At 56.0% G+C, this 24897-nt stretch overlaps 1 protein-coding gene across 1 annotated transcript in view; it reads left to right on the top strand.

Moving 5' to 3' along the window:
- EPHA8 (EPH receptor A8) overlaps positions 1-18700 on the top strand; it is a 35628-nt gene extending 16928 nt beyond the window's left edge. Inside the window, exons 4-17 of the mRNA XM_018055419.1 lie at positions 3066-3221; positions 6056-6391; positions 9427-9551; positions 9627-9789; positions 11088-11181; positions 12595-12662; positions 13556-13720; positions 13919-14104; positions 14407-14468; positions 15029-15238; positions 16152-16301; positions 16389-16579; positions 16832-17005; positions 17149-18700. Coding sequence (XP_017910908.1) covers positions 3066-3221; positions 6056-6391; positions 9427-9551; positions 9627-9789; positions 11088-11181; positions 12595-12662; positions 13556-13720; positions 13919-14104; positions 14407-14468; positions 15029-15238; positions 16152-16301; positions 16389-16579; positions 16832-17005; positions 17149-17263 — 2195 coding nt within the window. The 3' untranslated portion in view covers positions 17264-18700. The remainder of the gene's footprint in view (positions 1-3065; positions 3222-6055; positions 6392-9426; positions 9552-9626; positions 9790-11087; positions 11182-12594; positions 12663-13555; positions 13721-13918; positions 14105-14406; positions 14469-15028; positions 15239-16151; positions 16302-16388; positions 16580-16831; positions 17006-17148) is intronic.

Genomic DNA, 24897 nt, shown 5'->3' on the forward strand with positions numbered 1-24897 from the left:
GTTGAGAGGCTGGTGGGGGGAAGGCCCCGGCTCCTCCGGAGGCTCCCCCTAAACCCGGGTTTGCATCCTGGCTCAGCTGGCAGCCTGGGGCAAGGCCCTCAAGTTCCCCCGAGCTTCTGTTTCCTCTCTGCCAAACAGATGTATTCACACCCACTAAGCAGAGTGGTAGTAACAAGTGCTGGGCACTGTGCTGGCGTGAATTCACGTGTATTCACTCCTGCCATTCTTACAACAGCCCTCGGAGGTGGCAGCTATTCTTATCCCCATTTTCCAGATGGAGACACTGAGGCCCAGCAACTTGCCCAGGGTCACTTAGCCTCGGGGAGGGCGGGGACTGGTTGAGCAAAGGAGCCCAGCAGGCAGCCTGCTCCTGAGTTTCCGCTCTTGACGGAGGACCCGCTGAACTCTGAATGGTCCGGGACTCCAAACACAAAGGCTGTCCTGGGGCGCTTCCTCAGTGCCGCGTGTCACACAGAGATGTCACACCACACATGAACTGGTCTGCCCCTCACTGCTCAGAAAGCTCCCTGAAAGCAGCGTTAGCTCTTGTTTGTCTCCAGTCCATCGCAGAAGCTCGGTGAATGTGGGTGAAGGAGCAGACGAGAGACAGAATAAGCAGGCGGTTCCCACGACATTAATCGATGTGGATCCGATGATTCCAGTGTGATAGAACGTCATTTAGCTCACCAACAGATTGGATAAATATTTGCTGGCGAAGTGTAAAGCCTGTTTCCTGTGCCTGCTTCCTGGGCTCAGAAGGACACTCTTGGGCTGTGCCCCAGAACTGGGCCTCCTGGGGGCCTCCCAGGAAGAGGAAGCAAGGTCACATGATGTCAGCTAGGAGCCCCCCCATAACTCCAAGCACCTGGCCCCAGTCAGGGGCCTCTCCAGGGGCCAGGGAAGAGGTCTCAAAACTGAACCACGTTCGCCCCGACTCCCCAGCCTTCTGGCTTCACAGTCTCTTGAGTCTGGGAAGCAGCTTAAGGATGTCATCATGTCCTCTGATGGCAAGTTTCCTCCCAAGTTTGTAGAATTTTACAAATTAACTGGAGTTTAGCTATTATAATCAAGAGATACAATCAAATCAAATGAAGCTTCTCTCAAGCCCCGAGTTTTCCCAAACAGGACTAGGCAGAGACAGAGCCCAGTGTTTCCTGGTGGTCCCTGTTTCAAAGCATTCAGTTCCACAAGTGGAGCTGGGAGCCGCCTGACGGGGTGGCATTTGGTCCCCTTGAACTCCTGGGGTCTGTCTCTGCTCAGAGCAGATAATGGAAGAATTAGCTCACTTTGAAAACTCCCACCAGTGTTGACAGCTCTATGCTGGGCCAAACCCTAGGAACTCTGAGATGAATAAGGCCCTACTCAGAGATCATCTGCCCTCAAGGAGAGAGAGACAGATACACAGATGAAAAAAACACAGCCGTAGTGTTGCAGGTGGTGAGACTAAGCAGGGATGCAAAGAGAGGGGAGTGGTCGTGTCTGTGTGTGTATGTGGAGGTGTCCAGAAAGGCTGCATCAAACGCACAGTGAAAAGGAATTTGAAAGAATTTGACAGGGAGATGAAGGAGGATTGGGTACAGTACGTGCAAAGGCCCTGAGGCACGGAGAACGGAGATTGGCCGGTCCTCTAGTTTGACCTGAGAAAGGGGGGCGTGAGAGGTGGCACTGATGGGGGCTTCCAGGGGGCTTTGAATGCCAGGCTTTATTGTGAAGGCCACGGGGAGCCTGTGAGGGTTTGGATCAGCAGTGTCACTCGAGAGCCCCTCAACACGCTCATTTGCCCTCTCCCTGGACAGCTGACTCGTTCTCGGGGCGGGTCACTCAGCCCACCGTTTACCGTATGCCACATCCTCGGCTTTTATTTTCTTCTGGAAATGATCACAGCTGCTTTTACTGAGTCTTCCCCACCTTGAAAAAGGCCAGCTTCTTGAGGGCAGAGACCATGCGGACCTTGTTCAAGACTGTGTCTCTGGCACCCAGCTCAGAGCCTGGTGTAGACGAGGTGCTCCTGGAAACGGGCAGAAGGAATGGGGTGGGCTGGGGCTGGGGCAGCAGGGCTGGGGGCTGCTTGGCCATCAGGGCAGAGACGCGTGGCAGGTGAGGCAGAGGGCGGAGAGAGGGTCAGATGCGAGACGTGTCAGTCCCAGCCACGGTGATGTGACGCGGGTTCTGGGAGTGTCAGGAGCCCGCAATTCCCGGACAGTCGGCAGCGCTCGGGGCACTTGTAAGACACAGCTTCCCAGGACACAGCCCTCGCTCTCCTAACTCGGTGACTGTGATGGGGCCAGGGTCCGCGTTTTCGTAGGGGTGTCTCCGTGTCTGTCCACGTCTGGGGGCCTCTGGTCTCAACACTCATCTTTTCCGGCCAGGTCACTCGCCCACCCCGTTCCCTGACTGGCTTTCTTGTCTCCCCCACCACCACCACCACCACGCAGGACCAATTCCTGGGGTTTTTTGGCCCCCCTTGGATTCTTCACTGATGGCTTCCCTGATGGTAAAGCGTCTGCCCGCAATGCAGCAGACCCGGGTTCAGTCCCTGGGTCGGGAAGGTCTCCTGGAGAAGGAAATGGCAACCCACTCCAGGATTCTTGCCTGGAAAATCCCATGGACGGAGGAGCCTGGTAGGCTACAGTCCATGGGGTTGCAAAGAATCAGACACGACTGAGTGACTTCAACTTTCTTTCACTTCCTTTGGATTCTTAGCCATGACCCCTGCCCCCGAGGCTAGTGGTGCCCTGTGAGGGACAAAGCCTGGGAGCCTGGGCGGGAGGGGTCGTTGGAGATGAGGGGCGCTCAGAGAGGTTTCTTCCTGAGCCAACTGTGGGCTGGTTCTCAGGTGTCAGGGTCCCAGCCTCCGCTCTGCCCCTGCCTTGCCATGCAGCCCTGTGTAAGTCACCGGCCGCCTCTGAGCCTCAGTCCCTGCACCCGCAGATGAGAATAGGAAAGGGGTGATGCTGGAGGTCTAGACCGCTGTCCCCTGGGGAGCCCTGGGCCTGAGAGCCCCCTCCCTGAGGCCTGTCAGCGGGGCCCGGCTGGCTTACCTGAGGCCACCTTCTCCTCCACAGCCTGTGAGCTGGGCTTCTACAAGTCAGCCCCCGGGGACCAGCTCTGTGCCCGCTGCCCTCCCCACAGCCACTCTGCGGCCCCTGCTGCCCAGGCCTGCCGCTGCGACCTCAGCTACTACCGGGCGGCGCTGGACCCACCGTCCGCCGCCTGCACCCGTGAGTACCGCCCCATGGCCCCAGAGACTAGGACCCTGTGTCCCCAGGGAGCCAGGTCTCTGCAGGTGAGGCAGGGAGAGGACAGGTGACTCTTGGGCCAGGGATCGGTCTGGGCCTGGGGGTGACTCCGACCCTTCCACCATGCCCTTGACCTCTCTGGGCCCCCAGCTTCTTCTCATTGGTCACCTGCCATCTCTCCAGGGAAATCTTGCCTTTCCTCCCTCGGTCTGTCCTCTCTGCTCTGAAGGGCAGAACAAGAGCTGGACCCCTCCCTTTCCAGCACCAGGTGGCCATGGCATCTTCTGACCCAGTGGTCATACCAGTGTCCCGGGGGCTGGGATGGGCGAGCGCTGTGGAGGGCGTTGCCCCTGAGGCAAGGCGAGTATCAGAAGGTGCCCCCCATCAGTGATGGCCTTGACGCATTGGTAGGAGCTCCTGAGTCCTAGGAGCTGCTGTTGTGTGTGGGGGACAGAGATGCCTGTGTAGAGCAGGCGCTGATCAAGCGCTTGTGCCCCGGGTGCACAGTGCACACACGTGTGTGCATCTGGCTACCTGCAGTGGCCTCCTGAGTCCCTGTGGAGCTCTGTGAGCTCAGTGTGCGCACACCTGGCCAGCCAGGGAGACGTGTGCCTGGAGAGCGTGTGCACATGCCCATACCTGGGGCACTCCGAGGGACCTGGGCCCCAGGCCCGCAGGGCCGCGTGTCTGTCAGTGTTCTGGCCTCCTGGTCTCCTCTGCCCTCACCCAGAGGGGCCTGTCACCCCCAGCCCAGCTGGCAGGAGCTGCAGCCAGCTCAGCCCCACCCCCGTCTTCGCCTGCCCTGGGCTCTTGGGATGGCATGAGGGGGGCCTGACGCGGTGCTGAGGAGCTTTGCTCTAGAATTTACCCCCCAGCGTGATCTCCGTGTTCCCTGCCTCCGCCTCCATCCCCACTCAGCCCCAGGCCCCTTGCAGAGGCCGGTGAGGGCCCAGGTGTGCTGATTTCATGTACACACACTCATATACCATACACCCACATCACACACACACACACACACACAGAGGTGTACTCATATACCATACACCCTCACACCACACCACACACACACACACACACACTCATATACCATACACTCACACCACACACACACACACACACTCATATACTATACACCCACATCACACACACACATATACGTACCAGGTGTACTCATATACCATACACCCACACACCATACCAGATACACACACACACCCTCATATACCATACACCCTCACACCACACCACACACACACACACACACACACACACTCATATACCATACACTCACACCACACACACACATATACATACCAGGTGTACTCATATACCATACACTCATACCACACCACACACACACACACACACAGAGAGGCGTACTCATATACCATACACACACACACGCACTCATATACCATACACTCATACCACACACACACTCATATACCATACACCCACACACCACACACACACACACACACTCATATACCATACACTCACACCCACCACACCAGCACTCATACCATACACTCACACCACACACACACTCATATACCATACACCCACACACCACACACACACACACACACTCATATACCATACACCCACACACCACACACCACCACCATACACCCACACCACACCACACACACGCACTCATATACCATACACTCACACCACACACACACATATACATACCAGGTGTACTCATATACCATACACTCACACCACACACACACACACACACACACACACAGGTGTACTCATATACCACACTTACCCCCACACACACAGAGGTGTACTCATATACCGTGCATACACACACGCACTCATATACCATACACCCACACACCACACCACACACATGCACACACACACACCCTCCCTCCACTGTTCCTCCCCAGACTTCCTGTCCCTTTGCCCCTGGGGCACCTGCAGGCACAGAAGGAAGGCGAGGGACACGGTGACCGCTCTGGGCTCCTCAGGCCGAGTGAGCCCAGCTCTCGCTCGTGGACACTTGCCTTCAGCTGGCTGGGCTCCGATTTCTCCCCACATCCACGATGCAGTGCCCTCTACTTCTAGGAATGTTACGCTTGTGAAAAGCTAGACTTCTGCCTTCCACACCCTGCAGATTCGAAGGTTTCTCTGTGATTCTGAGATTCTGTTTTCTTAAAATCTAAGATTCCCTGTTTGGGATTCTGAGAGTTGAAATTCTGAGCCTCGGGGGTCTCCATTACCCCCCTCCACCTCTGTTCAAACCCCCACCCCCGGGACCCTACCCCAGCCCCCAACCCCCAGCCCCATCCCTTTCCTCTATGTCCTTGTGCTGACCAAGCTGGGAGGCCCACCCTGGGATGGAGGGGAGAGAGGGGTCTCTTGGGACACAGGCTCCACTCTCCTCCACCACGGCGTTCCGTGTCCTTTGCATGGAGTCCAGCCGGGGGTTAAGGAGCGGAGTGTGGGACACAAGTGCCTGGAGTGTCTCACCGGGGGGACTGCTGTGTGCAGCCTCTCCCCAACTCTGGAGAAGTTTGTGAAGCAGGCTTTCTGTGAGGCAGACCCCGGCATCCCTGTGGTCCTGCATGGGGGAGGGGGGTGGCTTCTGTGCCCAGACCCTGACACTGCGCTCCTTAGCCTGAGGGCAGACACACCACCGGTGCCTCAGGGAGCTTCCAGAGGATCCAGTAGGTGTGCCCTCATCTCGAGGGAGCCCCAGGGATCGCGGGGAACAACAGCCCTTCCTTGATCTGGTGAGGGAAACTACACCAGCCCAGATGAACACCCACCAGGCCCGCCTGTCTCTCTGTACGCCCCAGGGCCCCCCTCGGCACCGGTGAATCTGATCTCCAGCGTGAACGGGACGTCTGTGACCCTGGAGTGGGCCCCTCCCCTAGACCGGGGCGGCCGCAGCGACATCACCTACAACGCCGTGTGCCGCCGCTGCCCGTGGGCCCTGGGCCACTGCGAGACGTGCGGGAGCGGCACCCGCTTCGTGCCCCAGCAGACCAGCCTGGTGCAGGCCAGCCTCCTGGTGGCCAACCTGCTGGCCCACATGAACTACTCCTTCTGGATCGAGGCAGTCAACGGCGTGTCCGACCTGAGCCCCGAGCCCCGCCGGGCCGCCATGGTCAACATCACCACGAACCAGGCAGGTAGGCGGAGGTGCCGGTCCCCAGCTCCCCAGCCCTCGCCCTCCGCAGCCTCAGAGCTGCAGGTTGCCTTTGGGCAAGTGCCCACCTGTCTAACCCTGTCCTCCTGACCAGGATGCCGAGCTACAGGCTTTCCATGCCCTTAGAAAAATAGAACACATGCTCTTTGCAATCCTGTGGGCTGTAGCCCGCCAGGCTCCTCTGTCCATGAACTTTTCCAGGCAAGAATACTGGAATGGGTTGCCATGCCCTCCTCCAGGGGATCTTCCCAACCCGGGGATCGAACCCACGTCTCGTACACCTCCTGCATTGGCAGGCGGGTTCTTTGCCACTGGCGCCACCTGGGAAGCCCTCCTGTAAGTGGGAGTGATCCAGAAAGCCCTGAGGTAGACCAGCATGACCATCCAAGGCCTGGGTTCCAGAACTTTCCCCCTCTGCCTCTGTTTACTCCCTGATGCAGTAGGAATAATCATACCTCTGCGATTACTGTCATGAGGCTTAAGTGAAGGAGATAAAAACGCTGAGCCCAGCAGCTGGCCCATGGTACGTGCTCAATAAATGTCATTAAAAAATAAACTCACTCTGATGGCCATTTCCCAGAACAGCGGCCACTGCTGTCCCTGGGATGGTTTTGGCCACACCAGTTTGGACAACAGCCATTTAGCTCTCTGTTTCTAGCCAGTCGTTGGGCTGAATATAGCCCCTTTCTTTCCCCATCCTGGGGGGTCCTGCCTGTCAAGCAGCGGCCTGACCTGAGAGCCCTCTGCGGCAGCTTTCCCATTAACAGCCCCCTGGCTGTTAATGCGCCCCGTGGCTCCTCACCACCCCCCACTTTCGTGTCCTCTAACACCATGCAGGCCTGGCCCAACAACTCTGTTCCCACTGTGTTACTAAGGAGGACTCTGAGCCCCAGAGCCACCCAGGGTCTTTGCATAGAGTGGTCGAGTCAGGATTCGAACCCAGGTCTGTCTCGCTCCCAAGTGAAACAGGCTTCCCAGCCCAGAGCCCAGGGCACCCCCCTCCCAGAGGCCAAGGCTTCATCCTCCCAAGAGACCCTCATTCCTCTGGCATCTGGGGAGCACCTATCAGATGCCAGGCTGTCCGCTCGATGCTGATGACTCAGAAAGGATTAGGCCCTGCCCCTGCCCGCGTGTCTCTGGGGCGGCCGAGGCAGGTGACCAGCTAGCTGGGGGTGAAGGAGAACCCAGAGTTACTCACATGGCTCAGGGGCTCCCTTGTTAAAAAGAGCAGCCTCCCAAGAACCCACACGCCCTTCCAGCCACCAGACTACTTCTTTCCATGTGGAAGCTTCCTGAAAAGAACTGTCATGCTCACACACCTGTGTCCTCTCCTCTGCAGACAGCTTTGGGCACCTCCAGTCAGACACCTTTGCCCTCCTGTCCCTAGAAATTCAACTTGCAGTGGGCATTCCCTCCCCTGCTCTCTTGCTTTCCATGCCCAGGCCCACCCCCCATTTTCCATCCACCTGTCTGGCCTGTCCTCCGTCTCTACCAGCCCCTCTTTTCTCAGTTCGGTTCAGTTCAGTCGCTCAGTTGTGTCCAGCTCTTTGCGACCCCATGGACTGCAGGACGCCAGGTCTCCCTGTCCATCATCAACTCCCAGAGTTTACTTAAACTCATGTCCATCGTGTCGGTGATGCCACCCAACTATCTCATCCTCTGTCGTCCCCTTCTCCTCCTGCCTTCAATCTTTCCCAGCATCAGAGTCTTTTCAAATGAGTCAGTTCTCCCCATCAGGTGGCCAAAGTACTGGAGTTTCAGCTTCGGCATCAGTCCTTCCAATGAATATTCAGGACTGATTTCCTTCAGGATGGACTGGTTGGATCTCCTTGCCGTCCAAGGGACTCTCAAGAGCGTCCTCCAACACCACAGTTCAAAAGCACTGCTTCTTCGGCGCTCAGCTTTCTTCATAGTCCAACTCTCATGTCCATACATGGCTACTGGAAAAACGATAGCTTTGTCTAGACAGACCTTTGTTGGCAAAGTAATGTCTCTGCTTTTTAATATGCTATCTAGGTTGGTCATAGCTTTTCTTTGGAGGAGCAAGCGTCTTTTAATTTCATGGCCAACAACTCTTCTCTAACAACTTCCAAAAGCTAGACGACCCCCGGCTGGTCCAGGACCCTCCTCTCTTTCCTACTCAGCCCCATCTCTCCTGAGTGAGGACTTCTTATCAAGGGTCCTCCAGCCTTTGGAGGGTGAGCAGCGGGGAAACAGGAAGGCTGTGGCCAGAGGGGGCAGCGGGGACGAGGTTACAGCTCCGAGAGCAGTCCCCTCCATTTGGCTGTGGCCGGGTTGACATCTGACGTTCTGGTCAGGCTCATGTCAGAGGCATTTGCCCAGAATGCAGGAGGTGGGGAGGAAATGGGAGGATGAGGGAATGAGCCAGGGGGTGAAAGGGTGATCTAGTGTGGCAGCCAGGGTACTTGAGCTTAGGTGGGCAGCGGGTCAGCTCATGTCCCCTCTCTAAGTAGCCAGCGCCAACCCACTCACGCCCTCCAAACCCAGGCAGTGAGGGTGCCCGTTCCTTTGACTCTTTCCCCACTTTCTCCTTTTCTTCCTCCTTCTCTGAGCAGTCCTGAGGTCCTGCTGCACAACCCTTGAGGCCCTGGGCAGGGGCGGGCAACGTGGCAACGCAGACGTCAGGGTGGATGAGAGGGGCCGCCCGGGAGGGCTGGCAGGGGTCCGGCAAACTTACTTCCGGCTTGGCCAGGGAGGAGGCAGTGGAAGTTGGGGTGGTCAGGCCTCACATGGGTCCAGCCCAGCCCGGCTTCCTAGATGGGAGCCAGGCTGCTCTGACCCCGTGTAACTGACCAGGCTGCCCGGCAGTGATTTGCCATGAGGAGCGGAGGGGACTGGTTTTCCTGGGGCAGCGGCAGGACCCTTGGCAGAGTGAGTGTGGTCCCAGCTAACATCCCAGGGCCGCGCCTGGGCAAGGGACACACAAAGGCCTCAACATCACCCATCTCTCCATCTGACCTAACCGAGTCCCCCTCCCCCCTATCCTCCGCCCCCCAGCCCCGTCCCAGGTGGTGGTGATTCGCCAGGAGCGAGCAGGGCAGACCAGCGTCTCGCTGCTGTGGCAGGAGCCGGAACAGCCCAACGGCATCATCCTGGAGTACGAGATCAAGTACTACGAGAAGGTACCACCCACGGGGACGGAGCGGGGAGGGCGGCAGGCGGGCGACCCGAGGCTGACCGCCCCGCCCCCGCCGCAGGACAAGGAGGTGCAGAGCTACTCCACCCTCAAGGCGCTCACCACCAGCGCCACCGTCTCGGGCCTCAAGCCGGGCACTCGCTACGTGTTCCAGGTCCGAGCCCGCACCTCGGCCGGCTGCGGCCGCTTCAGCCAGGCCATGGAGGTGGAGACCGGGAAACCCCGTGAGTGCAGGGGGGAGGCAAGGGCGCCGCCAGGGTCGCGGGGGTCAGAGGAAAGGGGCTAGTAGGCGCTGGGCGGTGTGGGAACCGATTGGCATGTTCATAGGTGGAAAAAGAACTGAGGTTCAGAGAAGGGAGGTTACACACCCCGGGTTGAGAGAGCTCATAACAGCCCATCATCTGCGGGCTTTTCCCGAGCATCAGTGTGACTGGCAGGATCCTGGCGCTCCTTGCCGACAGGAAGACCCTCTAATCGGCCCCGAGACCCTCTAGGGAGTTGGCGGTGTCCACCTCCCCACTTTCCAGGCGAGGGACACGAGCGTCAGAACAGTCAAACAGATTGCCCAAGGTGACCCAGCAGAGTAAAAGACTTGAATCTGATCAGCCTGGGGGCAGGCTCTGTGCTCCTTCCCCAGTATCGTTCCCCCTCCCCCCCCACCGCCCCGCCCCCCACCTCCAGAACAGCGGTTCCCACAGCATCGTCCAGGACCGGCAGTCACGTCAGTCCCTGGGAAGTGTCAGAAACGTTCATTCTCAGGCCCCACCCCACATCTTTGGAATCAGAAACCCTGAGACTAGAGCCCCAGAAATTTCGGTTGGATCAAAACCCTTGGGGGTGATTCCAGCGCACATTCAAGCCTGGGAATCCTCTGCCCTGCACGCCCCGCCCCCCCCATCTCCGGCCAACTGGGGTCTCCTATACTCAGCACCCTCCAGGGGGCAGTGTTAGGACAGCGGGTTTCCAAGGCTGAGTCGCTGCCCTGCCTCTTGCCGGGCATGCCCTTGGAACTTGTGTGTCTCAAGCGCTCTTAGGTGTGACCCCACATTGGCACCGTCCAAGTAGGAATCCTGCCTGACTCACTGCTGTGTGTCCTTGAGCAAGTTCCTTGAGTTCTCTGGGCCCCAGTTTTCTGGTCTGACAGCTCACAGTAATGCTGGGATCTCCCTGGAGAAGCTGCGGGTTAACTGGCAAGAATGCGCGGTATACCCAGCTTCGTCATTTACAGTAACAGGTAGGGCAGGTGGTTTTGGACTCGTCGGTGAGAAAGCTGAGGCTCAGAAGTTTGGTGACTCTGCTCGGGTTGCACCGTCCTGGGAAGGGGTGGCACCAGGTTGGGAAGCAGGATATTGACACGGCAGGTTGTAGAGGGGAGGGTCGGGGCAGAGGCAGGTGCACCCTGTGCCCCGACTCTCAGAGCTGAGGAGGCGGCCACTGGGCCCCAGGAAGGCTGCCAGACCTCTGAGGCCAGGGCGAAGAGGTGAGGCAGCGCCCCCACCCCGCCCTGGTTTCCCCCGCACAGGGCCCAGCTACGACACCCGGACCATCGTCTGGATCTGCTTGACCCTCATCACTGGCCTGGTTGTGCTTCTCCTCCTGCTCATTTGCAAGAAGAGGTGGGTGGTCCCGGGCACCCGCCACCCTGAGCCCCTCCCCCGGAGCACTGTGTCTCCTGCCTGTCCCCAGCCCCCGCCGAGCCAGTGACGCTTTGTGCTTGGGGCAGGGCTCTCTTATGGACAGACCTGTTCTTTCCCTCCTTCCTGGCACACTTTTCCCTCTCACCTTCCACGCTCAGGCCCACCTCCTGTTTTCCATCCACCTGTCCCGCCTTGTCTTTCTGCATATCCAGCTTTTAAACCAACTTCCGAAAGCTGGAGGATCCCGGCCCATCCAGACCCTCCTCTCTCACCCGCTTACCCTGCACCTTACCTCAGTGACCTTATCAGGGTCTGCGGCTTTGAATTCCACCTTCACGCTGACATCTGCCTAAGTGTGGCATCCACACAGGCCTCTCCCCTGAGGTCCAGTTGCCCGCTCCCATCTCCACTCGAATGTGTTTCCGACACATAGCACCCCCAAACCAGCCCCTCCCCAAGCCCCGTCTCAGAATGTGGCACCACCATTCGTGGGGTGACAAGCCCCGAACCTAGCCATTATCCTCGGTTCTCGTTTCCTCATGCCATGTCCGCCCACCAGCCAGTCCCACTGGGTCTCCCTGCAACGTGACCCCCTCCATCTCATTCAATCCTAACGATGCCCCAGGATGTATAGATTCCGACCTCATTCTGCAGGTGAGTAAGCTGAGGATCAGAGAGGTGAGGCCACTTCAGCTAAATAGGTGTCAGAAGCGGGACAGAACACAGATCTGTTAAAAAAACTGAAGACCGGGCTCTTAGTCACTCTTCCACTCGGTTCCAGAGGGAGGTGGGGTGGGCTTCGGATCCTGCTCAGTGAGAATTCGAAAGATCATCCATAGATGGAGAAACTGAGGCCCAGGGGAGGGAAGGGGCTTGCTGAGGTCACGTGGCAGAGTTGGCATCAGAAGCCTCATCTCCCAGACCCTCTGCCGGGAGTGCTTTTGGTATAAAATTGAGCTAGGAATACCATATATTTTGCTGTGAAGGCTGAGTAGACTCAACTGTGTAAACTACACAATGCTTTTTTATGAAGTATTTTTTAAATATTTATTTACTTGGCTGCATCGGGTTTAGTTGAGGCATGCAGGATCTTGTGTTGCGGTGCACAGACTCTCTAGTTGTGACACACGGGCTTAGGTGCACTGCAGCACGTGGGACTTTAGTTCCCTGATCAGGGATTGAACCCGTGTCCCCTGTGTTCCAAGGCCAACTCATAACTCCTGGACCACCAGCAAAGTCCCATGCCGTGCTTGTGAATGTCAAGGATGTCCCAAGGGCAGGGACTGGGGTGGCCGGAGCTGACTTGAAAGGGGATGGGGGAAAGATAGGGGGAATTCGCACGTGTCGCTGATGGGGGTCAGGGCTGAAGCTGAGGACCGTCCCCCTCCACAGGCACTGTGGCTACAGCAAGGCCTTCCAGCACTCAGATGAGGAGAAGATGCATTATCAGAACGGGCAGGGTGAGTGCAGGAGCCTCGGGGTCCAGAGGGGAGAGGGGCGTTCACAGCAGGGGCCAGTGCTGGGCTGGGGCTGGAAAAAAGGAGGGAAGGGAAAAAGTGCCCGCAGAAGAGACTAGAGCCCTGGAGAGAGAGACAGCAGGGTGTCACACAGCCCCCAGCCCCCAGCCCCCAGGGGCATGGTGCGGTTCAACTTCGTTGGGTTTGCAGAGGATTCTATAGAGATCTTCCCAGGGAACTGCCCAGATTTCTGCACTCACACACATGTTCACACACAGGGTTTTTTTTTTGGGTGGGGGGGTTGGTCATATACTCTTGGACAAGAACGCTTGCTACAGAGAACTTTTTCCGGACCCTGCAGAGACCTCAGAAAACAGGGCAAATATGAGGATACCTACCTCAACACTCTACTTCTTTGCCCATGGTAGAATCAGTTATGGTACTGATTCCCATGGAGCCTGAATGTGGCCTCAGAATCCTACTTAACCCAGTCTTTTAGAGAACCACTTTGCATCCACCTGAGTCGGCACTGTGGTGAAACCACTCTTGGTCACACTCCTACGCTAGGAATGAGAAAGATCTTCATAAGGACCTTGGGTTAGTTTGACCAATTGAAAAGGATTTTAAGGACCCTGAAAGTGAGCCCAGAAATATGTTGGACATACTCAGAACTCACTAGACATCCCCAGATCCCCTACAGACCTCAGAGCCATTCCACAGAGACCCCGTTTTCACTTGGCAAACACTTACTGGATGCCTGCTGTTTGCCCCCCACATCCTGAGATTCCTGAAGATGCTTCTCACCCCACCCTCAGACCCTTCCCAGACTCAGGGAAGGGCTGGGAGGGCACGTCCTCAGGGACCCCAGTGATGGCCCTTCTCTCCTGGCCCCTCAGCGCCTCCACCGGTCTTCCTGCCCCTGCACCACCCTCCGGGGAAGATCCCAGAGCCCAAGTTCTATACAGAACCCCACACCTACGAGGAGCCGGGCCGGACGGGCCGTGGTTTCACCCGAGAGATCGAGGCGTCTCGGATCCACATCGAGAAAATCATCGGCTCTGGTGAGCTGCAAGGCTTGTGCATGGGGGTACGTCATGGAGGTGCCTGGGAGAAGGGCACGCTGGGCAGAGGGAGCGGGGCACCAAGATGCCAGGCATGGCCAGGCATATGGGTGTGCAAGACGGGGCAAGTGCAGAGTTCAGGTGGAGGAGGGGAAGGTCCCACCGTCTGCCCCCTGCCTGCTCCACTTGGGTCCACAGGCGAGTCCGGGGAAGTCTGCTACGGGCGGCTGCGGATACCGGGGCAGCGGGACGTGCCCGTGGCCATCAAGGCCCTCAAAGCCGGCTACACGGAGAGACAGCGCCGGGACTTTCTGAGTGAGGCGTCCATCATGGGTCAGTTTGACCACCCCAATATCATCCGCCTTGAAGGTGTCGTCACCCGTGGTAGGTGCCAGGTGAACAACAGCCTCAGCCTTCAGAGCCCCTCCTGCTGGAGTCAGGGCTCTGGGTCCATCTGCCTACCACCCTGCCCTGCCCCGTCCCCCTGGTTCAGGTCCCCGGATGACTTGGCAGGGAAGGGGACCCAGAGCCAGGACCCTAGTGGAAACCTTACAGTCCCTGGGCCCCGTGGGCTCCTGGCAGCTCATAGCTGGGTGGGGGGTGGCATGGTCATGGGGTCATGGCCCTGCAGCCCTGATCCCCCACCAAGAGCCACTTCCTCCCCATTATGCACCCCCCGCCCCCAGGCCGTCTGGCAATGATCGTGACTGAGTACATGGAGAACGGGTCTCTGGATGCATTCCTGAGGGTGCGTGCCCCACTCTGCTTTCCACATGGGCTGGGAGAGGGAAGTTCAGTCTGGGTGATAGGAGATCATGCGAGGCCTCCAAATACCCCCTGGTCCCCAGAGCTTAGACCTAACAGACCTGGGGAAGGGGGAGCCAGGGGTGGAGAGGGTCAGTCCGTCCAAGTGCCTTTCAGCCCCCATCACGTGAAAGTCCCTCTGCTGTGGGTCCTGCGGCCCTGTCCCGCACACAGGCTAAGAGCGGTGCCTCTGTGGGTTCCCAGGGCCCCACCCAGCTGGGAGGCATGGGGTGGGGGCCGGAAACCCTGATTCCCAGCCCTCGCCTGGCCATGTGTCTGTCGGGTGGTCAGGGACAGGGCCATACCTCTCTGGGTCTCCCTCTCCCCTTGGGCAAAGTGGATGACCAGTCTTCACGCCCCACCTACCTGCCTGCCTCTCAGGGTTGCTGTGAGGGTAAACGAGACGTGAGAACAAACCCTCGACACTAGCGTGCTTCCTAAGCAGGGAGGCCCTTTGTGAACTTCAAGGAGCCTTCCTGAAGCCCGCGCCACATCCCTCTGCAGACACACGACGGCCAGTTCACCATCGTGCAGCTGGTGGGCATGCTCCGAGGCGTGGGCGCAGGCATGCGCTACCTCTCAGACCTGGGCTATGTCCACCGCGACCTGGCTGCTCGCAATGTCCTGGTTGACGGCAACCTGGTCTGCAAGGTGTCAGACTTCGGGCTCTCCCGGGTGCTGGAGGACGACCCTGATGCTGCCTATACCACCACAGTGCGTAGCCCATGCCCCATGTGTCGTTAGGGAGGTTGGAAATTTCAGTGTTGCCTCCAGCCTGGGGCGACTCCTGTCTCTTCTCTGCACCTCTGTTTGCCCCTCTGTCAAATGGGTGCAAGCTTTCCCACCTTTGTGCTGTTGGAGAGACACCAGGGCTGGTCCCCATGGCCCCTCATTCACTGGGAGATTTGGGGAGAGTTTGATTTCTCTCTGAGTCACATCCACTCTGTATCTGTCCCTAAAGTTTGGCTAAAACCTTCCAGCATTTTCACAATGTATTCTGTGGGGATTTGGGCTTCTTGAAAGGGGCCTTAAGTGCAGAGGTCTGCCTCAATCAGTGCCTACCCTTAGGGTCTCACCCACTGAGGTTTCACTTAGAGAAAGGATTTTGTAAGGGGGTGACGGGAGCTGGAAACCTGCTAGACCACGTTGTCTGAGCTTCATCACTTGTTCAGGCATCAGTTCAGTTCAGTCGCTCAGTCGTGTCTGACTCTTTGTGACCCCATGGACTGCAGCACGCCAGGCCTCCTTGTCCATCACCAACTCCCGGAGTTCACTCAAACTCATGTCCATCGAGTCGGTGATGCCACCCAACCATCTCCTCCTCTGCCATCCCCTTCTCCTCCTGCCTTCAGTCTTTCCCAGCATCAGGGTCTTTTCCTATGAGTCAGTTCTTTGCCTCAACCTGTTGACCGGCTCTTACTGACCGTCTCCAGGGTGCCGAGCCCACCACCCACTGTCTCTCGTTCAGTCTCCCCTCCTGCTCCGTGCGCGGGTCCCCCCCGCATCAGAACAGGTGATCGTGGAAGGTCGTGGAGGCCGTGTCTCTCCAACCAGCCTGCAAGTTTCCCTGCGCTCAGCTCCTGGTCAGGCTGGGGAGGTGTTCTCAACACGCGTGTGTCCGTCACAGGGAGGCAAGATCCCCATTCGCTGGACAGCCCCCGAGGCCATCGCCTTCCGGACCTTCTCCTCAGCCAGCGACGTGTGGAGTTTCGGGGTGGTCATGTGGGAGGTGCTGGCCTACGGGGAGCGGCCCTACTGGAACATGACCAACCGGGACGTGAGTGCCAGAACCTGGCTGGGCAGTGGCGTTCCGGGGCCAGGGGGCGAGGGGGCTGCTCCAGCCCAGCACCATGTTCCCCCTCAGGTCATTAGCTCGGTGGAGGAGGGCTACCGCCTGCCCGCACCCATGGGCTGCCCCCACGCGCTGCACCAGCTCATGCTTGACTGCTGGCACAAAGACCGCGCCCAGCGGCCTCGCTTCTCACATATCGTCAGCGTCCTGGATTCGCTCATCCACAGCCCTGAGAGTCTCAGGGCCACGGCCACCGTGCACAGGTGCCTGGCGCCCACCTCAGCCCCGCCCAAGCCGGGCTGCCCTCCCCGCTTGCCCTGGATAAGGCCCCGGCTTCGTCCAGGCCTCGGGACAGCTCCGCCTGGACCCCTGGACCAGACCCAGCCTGGGCCTCTGACCCCTGTTCACCCCTCTCCTTCCAAGCCCGGGTAAACCCCTTAGCTGCTGCCGAACCTGACGGTGGCGGGTGCCAGTGTCTCCTGGCAGGCACCTTACCCAGGGCCCCTCTGCCTCAGGTGTCCGCCCCCCGCCTTTGCCCGGAGCTGCTTTGACCTCCGAGGGGGCGGGGGCGGCAGCGGGGGCCTCACCGTGGGAGACTGGCTGGACTCCATCCGCATGGGCCGCTACCGGGACCACTTCGCTGCCGGGGGTTACTCCTCCCTGGGCATGGTGCTCCGTATGAACGCTCAGTGAGTGTGGTGGGCCCAAGGGATCGGATCCGAGCGGGGGTCGAGGGCAGGGGGCGGGGTCGAGGGCAGAGGCGGAGCCGCTGAGCACGGCAGCTCCCGGGATGGGTCCTAGCCTCCCAGGTCAGCACCGCCTTCCTTTCCAGGGACGTGCGTGCCCTGGGCATCACCCTCATGGGCCACCAGAAGAAGATCCTGGGCAGCATCCAGACCATGAGGGCCCAGCTGACCAGCACCCAGGGGCCCCGCCGGCACCTCTGACCTAAACTCAGCCAGCCCCGGGGCCCCGCCTGCCGTCGGAGGACTCGCGAGGTGGGCGGTCCCAGGCCTCTGCCCTTCCGCCTCAGCTGCCTTCCGCTCAGGTGCCAAGGAGACCGAGGATCCCGCCGCAAGACCCCGACTTATCCGGGGTCAGGCCACCTGGGAAGGGACTTTGGCGCCCAGCAGAGGGCAGAGGGCCTTCTCTTTCCCAGAAGCTGGAGCGTCAAGGGCCCTGAGATGTCGCCCACCTGCCTCCGTGTGCATGCGGATGTGTGTGCGCGCACTCACCTTCTCACGAGGTCATGGGAGCCCTGGTGAACATGTGTGATCGTGTGTGAGTGTGTGTGTGTTCATCTTTCAGGCCCCCATGCATGTGTGCGAGTTCGGTGACTGTGCTTATTCATTAAGGCTGGGGGTGCACGTGTGTGTGACTGTGGATGGCGTGTCACAAGCGTGAGGATGTGTGAGCTCGGAGCTCGGTGTGACACTGCCCCTCGAATGTGGACCCGGGTCCCAGCACCCACAGGGTCTGGGGAGAGGCTCAGCCCCTCCCGCACACCTGGAGGCTGGAGCCAGGGGCTACTTCCGAACCTCACCAGCATCAGGCCCACCCTAGTTCTCCGCCCGGGTGGGCCCACCCCCGGCTCTGTCTCAGGTCTGAGCCCTCCCTCTAGCTGGTAGGGGCGGGGGTCACCTGCTTCCCCCACCTGGCTCCCATCACTGCTTCAACAGGAAAACAGGGTTCCCGGCCAGCCTCTCTGGCCCCCTTGTGTGCAGGCATCACCACGGCACACACGCGATGCCCTCAGCTGAACTTGGCTACCTGGCACAGGCCAGGGGCCACCACCTTCCCCCTAGTCTTTGGTACCCGCCCCCCCTCAGCCCAGGGCTTCTCGCTTGGAAGGGCCTCTGCCAATGTCACGGCCCAGCCCTGGCCTGTCCCCCCCGGCGCCCCCCGACCCCATGCCTAGGATCAAGGACCGTAAGATCCTAGTTTTTCAGCCCCGAGTCCACCCCTCCTTCACCTTCTGGGCAGACCAAGGGAGTGTGTGTGCTTTGTCCAAGGTCACACGGCAGCTTCAGAGTTTCAGAGCTGCGCCTCCAAGGGAGGCTCTTTTCCCCAAATCCTCCCACACAGACGGATGTGGGTGGGAGGGACTTGGGAAACCCCCATCCCACCCCACCCCACCGACTCAGTTGACCTTCCTCCTTACGGCCCACCAGGGTATGTAAATATCTTTTTTCTACCGTGTCAGAATATTTTTTTCCTCACTCCTGACAATGCAAAAATGGTCTTCAAAGCACATAAAAAAAAAACACCCAGGGTGAGAAAGCCCCATCCCAGGGAAGCTGGCAAGGCCCATGGAACCCCACCAAGCAGGATACTCAGTGAGCCCTGCCAGCCTCCAGGGAGGGACGAGCCCAGCCCCACCCCAACCTCCACCCCCACCCAGCCCTCCCGGTAGCCAGCACAGCTGTCCCGCGGAGACGCCAGCACTGAGTCCCCTCTCCCTCCTGCAATAATTTGGGGAGCCTCAGCCCTGCCCAGGTGCCGCGGCCAGCCGTCTACACCTCTATATATTATATTACTATATCGCCGAGCTGTTCTTCCTTCCTATGGAAGTCGGAAACATGGTCAGGACACGATCTAGGGAGGACCCTGTCTTCCTCCCACCCCCATCCCACTCTTGCCCAGTTCCTGGACTCTGGATCCTCATGGCCGGGGGGCACACAGTGGGCCTGGCACTGGGAAAAGTGTGGCCCCTGCCCGTAGCATGAGGCACCCCAGGGACCTGCCTCTCTGTGGGCTCCATCCTGAACCTTGTACTTGCCCACAAGGAGAATAAATTCTGCCTCATCTTTGCCTGTGTCTCCCGTTTCTTTCCATCCCTACAACTCTGACCTCTCCTGGGAAGGAAGGAGCAGCCTTATGCTATGCACCTACTGTATGAATCCCATACATTTTTTTCCCCCTCTCTGGTCTTCTCATCTATCCTAGGAGGTAGGATTCATGTGCCCATTTTGTTATTAGAGGAGGCTGAGTTTTACAGAAGTCAGCTTGCCTAAAGTCAAGTTTATGGGAGTCTGAATCGAAACTCAGGTTTGTCCAACTCCGAAGCGCAACTTCTGCTAGGAAACATCCCTAATTCTCTCTTCTGTGAACTGCAGATGGCGCTTAACCCTGGAGCTTGATTGCCCTGACCTCGTGTTCTCCTGGGGACTCCCCTGAAGGAGGAATGTGTGTGGAAAGGTCTTCTCATGCAAACAGCTGCCCTGGGAACAAGAAGTCCACTGAGACACCTGGGCGCTATAGGGCAGGGAAGGGAAGACAGGATGCAGGCAGCTTCCGTAGTTATATCAGGGGCTCAGGACGCACCTCTGCTCGCCGAGAGAGGAAAGAGTGTCAGGAGACAGGCTGGTGGCCTGAGGCAGAGCAGAGCCCCGCTGTGTCCATTTGAGTCAGTGGCTCACACATTTGGGGAAAATACCCCTGGGGACTTGTTGATGAGCAAATAAATGATCTCCAGCTACCCCTCCGGCTGAGGGAAGGGTCTTCTTTCCTGCCCCTCCTCCAACTTGGGAAAGGAGGACCAGAGAGGAAACCCACATAGTGTGTTCCCTACAGTCTCACTAATAGTCCTTCTCAGGGAGGCCAGTGCCCCATATGGCAGAACCCTCATGTAAGCCAGAGCTGTTTGATCTCAAGCCAGATGTGTGTCCCTCTAAAACCCCAAGCTCCGCTCCAGACTCTGCCCCATGGAACCAGCAGTTTCCTGTGAGGAAAAATGTGTTACTACACACCTCTCTTCTCTAAGGACCAACCATCAGAGCCTACTGACCGCCTACCATGGACTGGGTGCCACTGGGGATACAAAGATGGACATGCAGCCCCTTCTGTTTAGAAGCTGAGAGTGGGTGGAGGTACAGAGGGCCCAAAAATGTTTCCCTCGATCAGATCCAGGAGGCTATGTCCAGAAGATGGTACACACAGCGGGGTTAGAGGAGGTCAAAGGAGAAAGAGAGAGAGGGAGATGGAGCCTGGAGGGCCAGGGCTATCATCAAGGACTTCCTGGAGGAGGGAGCGTTCAGCTGGGCCAGAGGATGAGAAGGGTTTGGAGATTCATTTTCCAGGCAGCCCCCTGTGCAAGGGTGGAATGCAGAGGAGAGAAAGAATAACAGCCACGGGAGAAACAAACTGTGCTCGTGGTGAGAAGATCCCCTATTATCAAGTTGGCCAGTAGACTCCAATTTAATCTATACATTTTATTCCCAATAAGATTTGAAATGAGGTTTTCTCTGCAGCTTGACAAGGTCATCCCAAAATGCATATGGAATAATAAAGAACCCAGAATAGCTGAGGCAATTGTGAAGAAGAAAGAAGAGGAAGAGGAAGGAAAACTCACCCTGCCAGATCTCAATAATTGCTACAAAGCTTTAAATAATTAAAATCATTTGATTTGGTCCCAGGAATAGAGAAACAGAGAAAAAGAGCATAATAATGACTAAGAACAGATCCAAGTATATCTGAATGTTTGAAACATGGTAGTCAATGAGTGATGTTAGGACAGTTAAATACTCCCATGGAAAAAGATAAAAGTACATCCCCATTCATACCACTCATAAAATAAGTTCCAGGTTGATCAAAGTCCTATCAGTAAGTATAAAAAGCAGAGTACAAAGCTTTTCAAACAAAATGGGGAAACAACTTTAAGATCTCAGAGTAGAAAATAAATAAGACACAAGCACAAATGATAAAGGGAAATGATAAATCTTATTTCATTAAAATAAAAAAACTTCTACATGACAAAAAATAAACAAATTTGTTAAAGCCACAGCTGGCAGAAGATATTTGCAACTTGGATCACCAACCAAGAGAGAATTAGTTTCCAAAATAAAAAATTTAAGCTTCAAAGAATCAATTTACCATAAACATTCCAAAGCAGTAGGAAAATGGACCAAAGATGTGAACAGACAAATAACAGGGGAAGAAATTTGAATGCCAATAAAGATAGGAACAAGATTCTCAGTATCACTAGTGAGCAAGGAAATGCAAATTAAAACAAAAATTAGATAGCATATTACACAATCTGATTGGCAAAATTAGTCTATAACACTAGTATAGATGAGTGTGGCGGGTGGGGGGGGGGGGACAGCAATGTTTGTAAACTGCTGGTGGGAATGTAAATTGGTCCAACTAGTTTGGAGAACAATTTGGAAACACAGTGGCTCTGCCTTAGGTTAGGTGTGTGCCTGTCTGAAGTTAGGTCCCCTAAGCAGTGCCCGAGATTCTTGTGCAGATGGTTTCTAGAGGGAGGACTCTCAGGTGGAGAGAGAGGGTCAGGCAGATAGGGTAGGAGGAAATGTTAAGTGGTGGTAGGTTCTCAGCTGGAGATTATCTTCAATCTGACCCCATGGGGAGCTCGGAAGCATTAATAACATTGCAGAGTGAATCTGCCTTGAGGCAAAGAGGCCAGGCTTTTGCATCAGTCATTGGCTGTATCCATCAGTCATTGACTGTGGGCTGCCCAATGGAGGGGGCGGGGTGGGTAGCTTATAACTTCCTGGATGAAGAAGTTCCCAAGAACCTGTGAGCAGCTGTGAGTCCCTAGCAGCCAGCACTCACAGCAGCTGGGGGATGAGTTGCACCTGCAGGTCATAGAATCTGGGTGGAGAACCCAGAGTGTTTCCCATGCACCCTAGAGGAACTCATGTGTGCGTGCATGCCAAGTCACTTCAGTCGTGTCTGACTCTTTGCGACCCTATGAACTGTAGCCAGCCAGGCTCCTCTGTCCATGAGATCCTCCAGGCAAGAACACTGGAGTGGGTTGCCATGCCCTCCTCCAGGGGATCTTCCCAACCCAGGGGTCGAACCTGCATCTATGACTCCTCCATTGGCAGGCAGGTTCTTTACCACTGGCACCACGTGGGAAGCCCTGGAGAAACTCATATTCATGTGCGAAAGGATACGTGGTCAAGGATATTCACCACATCTTAGTATGTAATAGAAAAATGAGGAGCAGTCTAACTGCCTCTCAGCAAGAGAACAAGAAAATAAGCTGCTTTATAAACACAATGAAATCATCTATCACAGTAAAAAAGAACAAACTAGATCAACATGTTCCCAATATGGGTAAATCTCCAGAACATAAATAAGGAATGAAAAAATAAATGGCAAAGAAATGTGTACAGTATTGTACCATTTATATAAACTTTTGAAATATATGTAACAATAGACTTATAGGTTTTGCATGCATAAGTAGACGATGACAGTAAACATCAGCTTCAGCTCAGTTACTTCTGTGGAAGAAAGGCGAGGAGGAAGGAGGTATTGAGCTGCATTGACCGTGTTCCATCCATTTTCCTTTTAAAAAAGAGAGAGGGCTTTGAAGCAAATACGACAAAATGTTAACACCCATTTAACCTGGGTGGGCACATACCCATCTGTTACTGTATTTTCTGATTTTCCTGTATGTTGGAACATTTTCTAATTAGAAATTAAAGTGTTTTAAAACCACAATGGAGGGTGTTCTGAGGAAACTCGTGTCTGGGAGAAACCCGAATCAGCCCTTCTGGGAATGAGTGGGGTGCGCTGTCCAGGGTGCTAGGCCCCAGTGACTGGGTGCACCCGCAGGTCATAGAATCTGGGTGGGTTCTCTCTAACCGTTTATTCCACACTTGCCGCCAAGTCTGAGCCACTGATACCCCCTCTCCTCTGGACATCTGTGGGAGCCTCTTCACAGGTGTCCCTTCTTCCTCCCTCACCCCCATAATCCATTCTGCACAAGGGATTCTGGCCAGAAGGATCTTCACAACACAAACCACTTCCCTGGTTACAACACCTCCAAAAGCTTTCTGTCAAGTTGGTAATGACATCTGAAATCCTCACCTGGCCTAAAGAAAACCTGCTCCAGCTTTAAAGCAACCTCCCTCCACCCAACCTCCCCCTCATTCACACCCTTCTTTTGATTTCTTGAACACACCAGGTGTTGGCATGAGCTCTCCCTCCTGCCTGGGGTGTTCCTCCAAGTCTTCAAAATAATCAACCCCCAAAATGACTGCCTTTCCCTGAGTCACTTTCTGCTGTGCTACACAGGGTTATTTTTACAGCACTTAAAACCTGTTGAAGTTATACGTTGTCTATTTACTTATCTTCTGCCCTTACCACTCAACAGACTCCAAAAAGCAGGTATGGTATCTAATTTACCCAATGCTTTAACACTAGCACACAGCACACTGGTGGCCTTCATTTGTATGTAAACAGATGTTTGTTGAATGAATAAATGAATGATTGTATATTCACCAAGCATTTCTTCTGTGACAGGTCCTTGCTTGAGTCTGTGAATTCTGGAATAAATGAGATAATTTTTGCCCTCAAGATGCTCACAGGCTAAAGAAAATAGAGAAGCCAAATTATAGGATCATAGGGAACTGGAATAAGTTCCTTTGCTCTTATTATAAAGCCAGACAGCTTTGAGGGGACCAGTTTGTTTGTTCTCCACACCCTCCGTGTTTCTTTCTTTCTCTTTTTGTGGCCATGCAGTATGCGGGATCTTAGTTCCCCAACCAAGAATAGAACCCCCACCCCTGCAGTGGAAATTCAGAGGTTAGCTACTGGATAACCAGGGACATCCCCTTCATGTTTCTTAACTAGAGAAACCTAGGCTTACCCAGAGAGGTCTCACCCAAGTTTGCATAGCATTAGAGACACAGCCTGGTTCTGAACCTAGGCCACTCAACTTCTCATAGCATGAGTCAAAGGAAGGCCTCCCAAGCAGCTCTGGACTCTCTTTTACTTCCTGTACTTGGCATCACTATTCTAGGAACCATCTGCAGAAGGAAAACAAACTACCTAGAGGAGCCATTTGAGGAGCAAAAGGAAACTCTCAAATAGACAAGGACCTCACCCTTTAATCAGACACAGTGTCTGAACCTTCACCATTAGTAGCTCCTGTCTTTGGAGAAAGTCTTGTTCTACTTGGACTCCTCTGAAGAAGCTCAGAAGCACCAGGAAGAATGACCCTCTGGGCCCTCAGTGTGGGCAAAGCTGGCCAAACCCTCCTAATCCTCTGAGGGAACTTCTGGGGAGAGGAAGACAGAGGGTACAGCTGGGGTTTAGAGGAGGCATGGGAAGAGGTGTTCCAAGGCATCAAGCAGAACTTTCTTATCTGGCCCCACTCTGTGTATCTTTCTTATCTGGCCCCACCCATGTATCTTGTCTCATCCCTTGAAACCCACAGAGGACCCTCCAGCTACAAGAAAACACTTCAGTTCAGTTCAGTCGCTCAGTCATGTCCGACTCTTTGCGACCCCAAGAATCGCAGCACGCCAGGCCTCCCTGTCCATCACCATCCCGGAGTTCACTCAGACTCATGTCCATCGAGTCCGTGATGCCATCCAGCCATCTCATTCTGGAGTTATTTCTCCACTGATCTCCAGTAGCATATTGGGCACCTCATGATGTGGGGAGCTCCTCTTTTGGTATCCTATCATTTTGCCTTTTCATACTGTTCATGGGGTTCTCAAGGCAAGAGCACTGAAGTGGCTGGCCATTCCCTTCTCCAGTGGAGAAAACACTTGCGGGTCCGTAAACACTCTCAGCCCTTTTCTGTGGCTGTGCATTCCATTAGAGGAAT

Source organism: Capra hircus, chromosome 2 (genome assembly GCF_001704415.2).
Source record: "Capra hircus breed San Clemente chromosome 2, ASM170441v1, whole genome shotgun sequence".
In the NCBI taxonomy this organism is placed as follows: domain Eukaryota; kingdom Metazoa; phylum Chordata; class Mammalia; order Artiodactyla; family Bovidae; genus Capra; species Capra hircus.